At 36.4% G+C, this 11,809-nt stretch overlaps 1 protein-coding gene across 6 annotated transcripts in view; it reads right to left on the reverse strand.

Moving 5' to 3' along the window:
* The window catches only part of LOC108976978 (putative uncharacterized protein DDB_G0277255), a 37,458-nt gene that overhangs the window by 22,700 nt on the left and 2,949 nt on the right, over nt 1-11,809 (reverse strand). For 4 of the 6 annotated variants that reach the window (XR_001993997.1, XR_001994000.1, XR_001993996.1 and 1 more), the window contains exon 2: nt 4,754-6,974. Coding sequence is in view for 1 of the 6 variants with exons in the window: in XM_018946445.1 (XP_018801990.1) it covers nt 4,754-6,769 (2,016 nt within the window). In the remaining 5 variants the exon portion in view is untranslated. The remainder of the gene's footprint in view (nt 1-4,753; nt 6,975-11,809) is intronic. The other 2 variants (XR_001993999.1, XR_001993998.1) reach the window with 1 other exon arrangement.

The following is an 11,809-nucleotide window of genomic DNA, read 5'->3' on the forward strand; positions in this document are numbered from 1 at the left end:
ATAGAAAAGAAATTGTTGCGGTATAAATTTCTAGTTCTAGAAGACTCTAGATTTCTACAAGACTCCTTTCACAGCTAATACTCATCTTGAACAACTATATAACCATTTTAGTCGATGCTTGCTCAAGTCTAATCTTACCTAACTTTTGCGCTAAGATCTGGTATTGTAGTGGATGCTAAATAATATCCGTTTATAAATACCCTAATGCTAATATTAAGACTATCTTTCGTTGCATAAAGTACTATATGTGTTATGAAACTGAAGAAAAAACACTCTTCATWATGAGTTGCGGTAAAATAGTAACATCTAATCAGTTGAGTATGTAACATTGGTATATTAATATACATATAGTATATATATATAAATATGTGTACAAGTACGTTGTGAACTCGTTACAGCCAGAAAATGTTTGGCTTTGTTCGCTAGCGTTCGTGAAGAGTGACTAAATTCGGGTTTCAGCCGGTTGCTAGTGTATCGCTGCTGTTGGAAAGCTTAATGACTGATGATGAAGATGCACATTTACTTGCGTGAAAGTTAAGCTAAGCTGTTCAAATATTATTATTTTTATATCGTGCATTTAAATGCTTAAGGCAAAACAAATTCTGTTAATTACACGTTCACATATCTTCAAAATATAAGAAAGKGTTGACTTAATTATATTTGTATGTATTTGGTAATATGATTTATGAATGTGAGGTGAATATGTATAATTAACAAAAAARTATTATAAATCTCCAATACAATTCAATATTACTATGAGCAAAMAAMTAGTACGATAATTATGAACAAAATTTAAAATTATTAATTTATTATTCAAAATATATCTCGTTCCGCTCAAAGTAATCCCCCCCTTGGCCCCCATGTACTTGTGTTGACTTTTTTTTTTTTAAACTTTAGAAACTATTGTTATGATTTGCGCGAAATTAATAAAGTGTTATTATTTCTTGCCCACAGTGAGCCAGTCAAAAAGAAGTCGTGTTAGACGGGGCGTATGAGTGATTTGACTGCCAGGATATTTTAGTATGTAGGCTGACCAGACTAGGGATGGATAKATTGTTTACAGAAYCGATTCTCGATTCCTATTATTWTTTTTTAATATTTTTCGATCCTAAGAATTGATTAATCGAGTGCAAGAATCGATTCTTTCGATTTCATCTTCACTCTCTTTTTCACTCTATGTGCGATTTTGATTAGGATTATTAGTAGTTACGGAAAATTTATGAGATTTTTCGAGATGTTTGATTAAGCTAGACGTACTATTATTATATTCTAATTGCTTTTCACAATGGTGACACTGAAYATTCGACCYGTTGTTTATTTKTTTAAAGTAAATCCATACAGCGCTAGGCGCCATTTTAATAAATTTRTCGTMAAGAATTAAGAATCGCGAGTTTTCTTGTGCTCGTATGTATGTGCTCGTATGTAGTATGTATGCGAATTCCACCTAATTTTCTTTTGTAATGGCTAATCAATTTGTATATGTCAAACGAAAGTTTACCGCCCAGAACTGTATCTTTTTGCTTGCAAAATTTCAGAAATTCTTGAAGCGTGTTTAACACTTGTTAAAAAAAAAAAAATTAAATTACATAACAAGTAACATCTCAGTAAAATTTAAGAAACATGCAAAGTAATTCAAAATAATCACACAAATAACGCAAACACTTAAATTACGTAATATCTATTAAAGTGCTGCTCCTCAAACTTTAAAATTTATATGAAGCTTAAATGCTAACACAACAACCTAATAACCATGAAAGTAGCAAAAAAAGTTTTACACAACACCCTAACATTTTCTAGAGTTGAGTATATGTATGTAAACAAAGCAAAGGTTTATTACTGTATATACTGATGTATGTATAACTTGAAACTAGTCAACTTAATTAATAGTAAAGTCGAATGTCAAGAATCGATTCTTAATCGACTTAGAATCGAAATCGAGTTTACCATCCCTAGACCAGACATATGTATGTATACCACCAAGCTGAATTAAAACATATCAAATCGTTACTATGACTGCCCCGAAGCTATAATACCCTTCACAGGTTCATTCCCAATAGCATAAAACGTATAAAAAAATATATCTTGATTTGTATCGGTCAGTTTATATGGCAGCTATATGTTATAGTGGTCCAATCGGAATAATATGTTCGGAGATTGTAGCGTTGTTTTGGAAAATAATCCGTTCCGAATTTTGTGAATATATTTTGTCCATTAAAAATATTTCCTTACAAGACCTAAATTTTGATCGGACAGTTTGTATGGCAGCTATATGCTATAGTTGTACGATGTAAGAGTTTTCTTCGGAGATTATAGAGATTCTTTGAAAAATTATTGGTATCAAATTTCCTGAAGATAATGATTCAAATAAAAAAGTTTTTCATACAAGAACTTGATTTCGATCGGTCAGTTTGTATGGCAGCTATACCCTATACCGATCCGATGTGATCAATTTATTCTGAGATTGTCTTATTGGCTTACACTATAATCTATTCATGACTATATTTTGTCAAGCAAGAAAGTTTTCTATACTAGGGCTTGGCGAGCAATTAGTATAGCAGCAGCTGTAGTAGTCCGATATCTAACAAATAAGCAGCTTTTTGAAACTAAAGGAACGCGTGAAAATCTCAACTTTAAATCGATATCTCAACAACTAAGGTACGAAATTATGTATTTACAGACAGTCATGTCTAAGTTGGCTCAGTTTATCACGCTGATCATGATTTACTATATATACCCTTTGTAGGGTTCCCGACGTATACTCTCAAATAATCGAAATCAAGCAAAAAATGGCATTGCTCTTAATTGGATTAAATATCATTTGATTGCAATTTCTTTCTAGAATAAAACTTAATAATCAATAATAATCGGTAGAGATCCCAAAATAACGATGCTTTCGAAAAATCTCCGTAATGCTAGAAACTTTTGAATCGTTAATTTGCGATAATCCCGAGTTCAAAACACTTCGAAAGTACGTCTCAAAAACTTTGTCATGTTCCCGAATATAAAAAACTCTGAAAGTATGTCTCAAAAACATTTTTCTGTCTCGAAGAACCGACTGAGCTAGAGCTGACACGTACTTTCTAAGTTAGATATAAAATTTTCGACCCATAATTGACTTTGCGAAATTCGAAAAGCGTTAGTACGTTCATACAAGTCTCGAACTCGATATGGCTATGCAGAGAAGTGTTATTAGAAAATTTACATGTTATGATGAGAACTTCGCAAACATAACCTAAAATTAGAAAAACTGTAAATTTTTTCTCCAAAAATTTATTTTCAGTACTCGGTGAATCTTTAAAAAGCACCGTCTTTATAAATAATACAAACAATTGTATTTTTTGAAGAATTGAGTTAGACCCACGCGTATATCTTTTTAAGCATTTCCAACCGAATAATTGGTCTTTCGAAATTAAAAAAACATAGCAATATGGCAGGAAAGATTCGAAACTTCATATGGCGTCACTAATTAACAAAATTTTCAATATAACTTAAAAAATAGTTAGACAGTCAAACGGCATGCAGTGCTTTCTTCAAAACTTAATTTTCAGTGCGCGGTAGAGCTTCAAAAAGCATCGTTAGTTTTTGAAAAAACCGAGGAATATTGGGCATATATGAATTAAGCTCATTTTAAGGATTCGAATAACTGAGTTRGGCCCCCCGTGCATACCTTCTAAAAAAAATACAAAGTTTCGCTCGAATTGTGGAATTTTCGAAACATCAAGAAAGGGAAAGGTGGTTTCAAACTTCACTAAGTGCAAAAATTTAAAATTTTGCTAAAAAGTGCTAGACAGGCAAGTATACCCGGTTTTCGAACTTATTCGAACATATTGTTTTATATTTAATGCAAGACAGGWATAAATCAAAATTCAAATAAGAAGTTTTCGACCGAATAATCCGATTTCGAAACTCGAAAAACATCTCAAATTCAATTTGGCGRGAAAGARAATTGTGGTTTGAAACTTCATAAGGCATAAAGTGCAAAAATTGCAAATTTCACTAAAAAGTGTTTCGACAGGCAAGTCAACCCCGTTTTCGAACTTATTCGAACATATTGTTTTATATTTAATGCAAGACAGGWATAAATCAAAATTCAAATAAGAAGTTTTCGACCGAATAATCCGATTTCGAAACTCGAAAAACATCTCAAATTCAATTTGGCGGGAAAGARAATTGTGGTTTGAAACTTCATAAGGCATAAAGTGCAAAAATTGCAAATTTCACTAAAAAGTGTTTCGACAGGCAAGTCAACCCCGTTTTCGAACTTATTCGAACATATTGTTCTATATTTAGTGCAAGAATCAAACATACTTTAATGATACGAAGAACTGAGTAAAGCCCCCGCGCATAACTTTTGCGTTAAATAAGAAGTTTTCGGCCGAATAATCAAATTTCGAAACTCCAAGAGATATCAATCTCGAATTCAATATGACAGGAAAGGGAAAGATGGTTAGAAACTTCACATGGCAGCATCAAAAAATTTGCAAAAATTTCAAATTTYTAGAAAAAGTATTTAAACAGGCAAGTCAACCCGGTTTACGAACTTATTCGAACATGTCAAGTACCAAATTTTTCGCATGCTGACATACATGTCAACCGTTTAACAAATAGAAATCGAGCGCAAAAGCATTAGAGCAACAACACAACAAAAAAAAAGTAAATACAACTCACAGCAACAAGTTGTGGCGCACGAAGACGAAATTAAAACTCGAAAGTCGAATTAAAAATTATTATACAATAATCAGGAAAAACTTACCACAAACATGGCGCGGCGCTTGTAATGCGCACAACCGAAGCGCAAATCCAAATCGAAGCTAACGGGGGACAGYGGCARCGGCGACGAGGTGGTTGTCGTGCCGGCAACAACAACCATATTGCCAGCATCCGAAATACTTTTGTTGGCGCAAATGACTTGATTATCATTATCTTTCGATTTTACTGATTTCGTGCTTGACTGCTGGTATTGTTGCTGTRGTTGTTGTTGTTGCTGCAGCTGTCGCTGTTGTGGTGGATCTTGTTGCTGCGCGGCATGCGCGGCAGTCTGTGAACGCGTTACGGCGTCCATTGTGGCAATCTGCGGTGATGCGCTTATTGGTGTTGTTGCACTTGTTTTTGTTGTCATTGCTGTTTTTGCTATTGTAGTTATTGCCTCAATTGAAGCATTAGCGCGCTGTGTCGCCTTCGTGATTACTGCCGGCGATGGTGCAAAGTTTACATTTGGCGCTGCCACAGCAGACTGCGTCGTTGGCTGCGTGGTTGTGCACGTGGCAGCGCCGCGTACATGACCTCCACCATCATCAACAACATCACCACCACTATCACTTTTCTTGCCACTCAATAGCTCCGAMGTTGGCAACGCKTTACTCACGCTTTTGTTACAGCTCTCACTTGCTCTGCTATTGTTGGTGTTGTTGTAGGCAATCATCATGTTGCCGCCGCTCTGGCTCAACACGGCTGTAACGTCAGCARTCTTAAATGAAGCTGGTGTGGAGAATGATTTGCGTAGCGTAAGCTTTGTCGACTTGGCTTTCGCTCTTTCAAYTGTCGTTGTCGGCGTTGCWGTTGTTGTTGTAGTTGTGTTTACTTTCGTTGTTTTGCTTATTTTCGCGCTGACCAGCGCRTTCGCTTCCGTTTGTACAGCTTTTGCTATTGTTAGCGTTATCAGTTGCTGCTGTTGTTGCGGCTGTGGCTCATTGCTCCCCTTATTGTTGTTGTTGTTTTCGTAATTTTTCATCATTCTTCTGTTGTTGTGCGCTAGCGTGTGCGTGTTTTTGCTGTTTTTGTTCTTGTCAATTGCTTGATCACAGTTCTTATTGTTGCTGTTGTTGTTGCAATTTACGATTTGTTGTTGTTGGTTTTGCCTATTATTATTATTATTACCCACATTGCTGTGTTTGTTATTACCACTACTATTGTTGTTGCCGCTACTGAGGTTTGTACTCAAGCTATTTTGTTGCTGCTGCTCCTGCTGATTGTTGCCTCTACAATTCTGCTTGTTGTTGTTATTGTTGTTATTGTATACTTGTTGTTCGACGAAAAGTGATGATTTTAAATTGATTTGATTGAGGTCCCTTGTTATGGACAAGATGTGTTCAGCTTGTTGTTGTCCCATTTGTTCTTGTTGTTGTCGCCGTTCAGGTTTTGTTGTTGTTGTCGACAATTGATTGCGAGCATTAATCAACATCGATGAGTCTAATTTGGCACCAGTTGTTCCTGTCGATTTCGTTGTTGATTTGTTGATGTTGTTGTCCACGTTGTTGTTGCTGTTTTTATTGTTGCTGCTTACGTTCTTATGCGCTTTAGTATTGCTATTGTTGCTCTTGCTATTACTGACGCTAACGATTTTAATTGCCGTTGCCGTTGCTGGCATCAATTTAGTCCTCGCCTCCTCGYCATTGCCCGCCATCACCGCGCCCGACTCCTTGGCCCCCACCAGTCGCATTGTTGTCAACGTGCTACATGCAACGCTGCAACATTCTCGGCTTGTCGCCGTCTCAGCCGGTGCTGGTGAACGCTGTCGTTGTTGTTTTTGTGGTTCGCCCGCGGCTTTCCCGTTGCTGGCTGTTTGTTGTAGCGGCAGATTATTATTGGTATTGTTGTTGCAATAGGAAAGTGCTATTGTTTTCGTTGTTGTTGTTGCTGTTTCTACTGTTGGTATACGTTTGTAGGCGTTGTTGTTGCTGCTGGATTTCACGCTGCCAAAGTTCGACTCTTTGCGGTTGTTGCAATTTGCGAAATTATTTGCTGCATTTATGCGTGTTGTTGCATGCATGTTGTTTTAGCACTTGTTGTTGTTTTTTATTGTTAATTTTCTCTACAATTCTTTGGTTAAATTTGTCCACATTTACGTGTTTAATGATTACCTATGCATACATATGTTTGTTTATGGTACGTGAGTGACAGTATGCTTCTTCTTGTTCTCCACTATTTTTGCATAATATTACCATGTACCTAACATACAAATCAGGATCACAATGCTTTTGAAAGAGCAAAAAACAAAAAAAAAAAAAAATATAAAAAAAATCACCAAAGAAAATTGCAGAAAAGGCAATGAAACGAGATAGCACGTTGCCTATACAACCACGTTCGAAAAAAAAGCAGTGGCTTGTGAAAATTAAAGCAATGATTTTTAAACTCTCAATAGAGTACATTAAGTTTGCTAACRTGTTTGTAGCATCCAGAAATAGAGCCCACGCATTATTGACTAAGCAAAGTTTTGGCGGAAGTTGAACAAAATTGTGSTTTTGGACCGAGAAAATATCATTCTGTACCACAAAAAAATGTTGAGTTTAATCTTAGTTTACTGAGTCTACAAATCCCTCTTGACCTGATTGTGATACAGCGTACTGTTGCATGACTGGATTTCCGATGATGATGTGGAGAGGGAGGGATATCTATGGAGCAGATGGCTTCTAGATGATAGGGTTAGGTGTATGTTACTGAACCGCTAGGAAAATAGTCCTAACGGTCGAGTGACTTATGAGTACATTAGGAACGTTGGGTTTGTTGAGGGTAAATCAGACTTCAGATTTTGTTTGAGTTTGGGTTTTCTGCGAGTGAATTGTTTAGGCGGCGAAACCTAGACCCTACCTAAGTTGTTAGTGTGTTCATTTCACACAGCCAATTGTTACTGAAAATGACAGGCATTTCGGTCGCAGTGATTTGATTCGCTGTGCTTTCGAGCGCCGTGAAGTAAGGCTGCCGTCARCAGGTACCCACATTAAACACACCAAACGTTGTACTGAGTCTACAATAAGCAAAAAGTTTATTACAGCTAAGCTTTTCGGTAGAAACTCAAGAAAAGTGCTCTTACTTCAACACCATATTCTGTGTTGACGAGGAAAATTTGTTTCATTCGATTGTTAAGATTCTTACAAAACTTTTTATTTGATCCAAGATATGTTACGATTACGTACATACTATTTTACTGTTCCGATACGTTGAATTAATGTAAACATGGAGCTAAAGGGTGAAGCTGACTATGCTACTAACCGGTGAATGAAAAATGTCGCTGAAATGGGTCCATCTACAAGATCGACGACCGCTAGCATGCCAGCTATAAATGGAGTTGAGGTTAAGAGCTGGCCTAGTCAGYCACCTCAGCTTAATTCAWKTGCGAACCGTTGGGCAGAGATCATGGAAGTTRTAGGGAAAGACAATTCGCCAAAGCTGGTCGGCACAATCACCTCAGCTTAATCCAATGATAGTTAATGCTCGGTTATCTGACGTTAATCCAATTGAGAATCTTCGGACAGAGGTCAAGGAAGCTGTATTGAAAGAGAATTCTTCAAAGCTGGGCGGTTCAGTCACCTCAGCTTAATCTAATTTAGAACCTTTGGGTAGAGGCCAAATAAGCTGTAGGGAACGAGAATCTATCSAAACTGGCTCAGTCACTTGATCTTAATCCATTGATTAATTAGTATTAAGAATAGAATCTTTGGGAAAATGTCAAGGAAGTTGTAGAAGAAAAGTCAAAGCTGGCCAGCTCAGTTACCTCAGCTTAATCTGGTGGCGAAAGAGTAACTGTCAAAGTTGGTCGGCTCAGTCAGCTGACTTTAATTCATTTGGAAATTTTTGGGCAGGGGTCAGGGAAACTTTGGGGAAAGATAATRCGTCAGAGAAACCAAATTCTTTTCGTTTCGATATGTGGAAACAAAATATACGAGATCGATTTTCAATGAAACGTTAAGGTGTATCGAAAGATTAGCTTAGCCTAAAACTGCAGATCAGAAAATTATGAGAAACTRCTTAGGAAAAAGCTACTGAAACGTYATTTTGACCSGAATAATTAATGAAAATTAAATAAATTATATTTTTTTTATTTCCACCATGGTATTCCTGTTTATGCCACTGCTATTATTTCGAACATAGTTGTATATGCATATATGTACATACGTGTATACATGCGTAAGCGTAAGTATATATGTATGTATGTGTATATGACAAATTTTATAAGCCAAAAATTCACTCTAGCACTAACACACAGAAATTTTTCGCTTTTGCTAAATATTCGTTGTTATTGTTATTGTTTTTGTTTTTTTGTTAATTGTTGCTTTCGTATGCGCGCCACATTGGCTAATCTGAGCACCTTTTTCAGCTGCTTGCTGCATGTATTTTTTTTACTCAWGTATGTTGTCGGTTTTTTGTTGTTTTAATAATTTTAGCACTCACTGGCGTTTGTTGTTGATTTTTTAAGCACATAATAATATTATTTTAGTTTTTGTTATTAACTATAAATTWATACACGTATAGAAATGTATATTATACATATACATATATACGTACAAGTACATATGTAGTTGTTGTTGTTTGCGTGTTTGCACCTTCATTCATTCTTTTTACAAATTTAATGTAACAAAACTTTACAGTTTAATTAAGTAGTAGTAATAGTAAAAATATTGCTCATAAACTCCTCGATTTCGTTAACCGAAAAAACAYGCCGCGAAGCTGCGCACACGAGCACTTGCTGTCGTGTTTCAGGGGGCGTATAAAGCAGGAGAGTTTTATGATGTTTTAACAGGCATTGAAAACGTGCGATACACATCTCAGGTTTGTGCATGTGTATGTGTGTGCAACTGGATTTGCTTTCTAAAAATTTAAAATTTATGCGATAAAACCATCATACATATGTACATAGAGAAAAATATGAGTGATAGCGATGGGAGACGCGGTTCACTGCTGCTATAACAGAATATCGAGTTYGTAGCTTGGCAGCTTCGAGATTTTGAGATATTTCGGGATTTCAAGATATTTCGTGATATGTAAAATGATGTTGAAATATGTAAAAGTCCCTAAACGTGATGAATTGAAAATTAGAGACTTTTAGTCAYTCATCATTCTCGTAGAAACGTCGACGTTTGCGGACGCAGAGGAGAAAGTACTTCGGGTATTTGAGGGAATTGTACTCCACAAGGATTTTAAAACCGTCCGCGCCTGGGTTAAGTACCGAAGAAAATGGAAACACGAACAGGATGAGCTACGAAATATGGTGGCATGAATATAGCATAGGGAATGAACTGGCTGGCGAGTTTGTCCGCTCGGAGCTTCTGCTACAATGTACAATGGTGAAGAAAAGAGTTGGAAGGGAGGGAGAAATATTGCCAGCTACTATAGGCATGCCCCAGGCAAGGTTTCAAATGGCAGGTTACATAATAAGAACGTTTAAAAACGTTATAAATCTCAAGGAGCAAATTCCGGCTACTTGTCGCATTCTACACTGTCCATTGTAAGCTCAAGAAGCACTTATTCAACATTGACGGTTCTGCGACATGAAGTTGAAGAATCCAKAACCCCTGTTAATAGAAAACAGCAGTCTGCACACGCAGAATTAAAGGCCTTGTATCCAAGTTTTCGAAGAGGGATCATATGAGGCTGAAGAGAGCCAACAATAGGCCTTTGGTGATGGTGCAAACCTCATTTACTATATCTATAGTCAAGCAAAATCAAAAAATGCGCAGGTTAGACCATGTCGTATGCCTCGAAGACATTGGACAAGAAAAAATTTCTTCAATTCGAAACCAATGGGAAAGCAAGAAAGTCCAAACCGACACTCGGTAGTAGTGCAAAAGAAATACCTTACACTTAGAAAATAAAAAGATAAAAAGAGTAGAGAGATTACTTCACAAGAACTCAATGTTCTGAAACTCAATTAGCGTCTTAAAGTATGCTATTCATTTGCTTGGGCTTCCACAGTGCAATACAAGACGTGTGTATTAGACGGAGTGAGAGCTTTATGAAAAACTTTTTTATTTGACAAGATATCTTTGAGAAATTTGACACGAATTATTTTCCAAGACATTGCCATAATCTTAGAATATATTACTCTGATCGGGCCAGTATATCTTATAGCTGTCATACAAACTGCTCGGTCAAAATCTAGTACTTGAGTGGAAAACTTTTTCATTTAACAAGATGTCTTAACGAAATTGTGTACAGATTATTTTCTAAGGCAACGCTACTATCTCCGGTTATACCGTTTAGATCGGACTACTACAGCATATAGCTGCCATACAAACTGACCGATCAATATCAAGATAAAGCACTTTCAATACCCTTTTATGCCGTAAGAAGTGCACCTCTAAAGAGTATTGTAGTCTCGGTTAATATTCTCTCTGTGTTTTGTTTTKGTCAGAAGCTCAAATAATAAAAAACTAATGAACCACCGTGTAGTTAAATACATTCATGCACGCGTTATATAAAATGAATTGCGTTTGACTTTCAAATTGCTAAACAAAAGTAATGAAAATATTGCTTATTTRAGACCTTGATACACATGACAGTAGTAAATCATTTAATGGAAAGGTTTTTTTTATTGAAAAACAAATGCCACTGTAATTGTTTCTCAAAGCGAAATTATATCTACAAAAAAGTTTCATCACGAAATATCGCACGTGGGCCTTTACGCTTTCCATTCGAATTGGGTCAATCCTTCTTTTCCACTGGCTTTCTGTTGCTAGGGCGTTAAAGCACGAAATGTTTGTCACATTACATTGTATAAAAATGGCAAACTATTTTCACATGCACATACTCACATACACAACATTTTGATTTCGGCGTTTGTTCGCTTACAAAAGTACTGAACGAATTTCATACGCAATGATTTCACTAGTTGCTGAAATGAAATACGCACAAACGACTAAGATACTACAACGGCATAATGTTACACAGTTAAATAGGCACACGCACACACACAAACTAGATCTAAACACGCGCATGCGCAGTTATGCACGCACTTTTACAACGTTTACACAACGCGTTGAAGGCGAATGCCACGCCATAAAAAGCTGATACCCCAAAAAAAACCAAAAAAAAA

The sequence above is a fragment of the Bactrocera latifrons genome, unplaced genomic scaffold (genome assembly GCF_001853355.1).
Source record: "Bactrocera latifrons isolate USDA-ARS-PBARC rearing strain unplaced genomic scaffold, ASM185335v1 scaffold_82, whole genome shotgun sequence".
NCBI lineage: Eukaryota > Metazoa > Arthropoda > Insecta > Diptera > Tephritidae > Bactrocera > Bactrocera latifrons.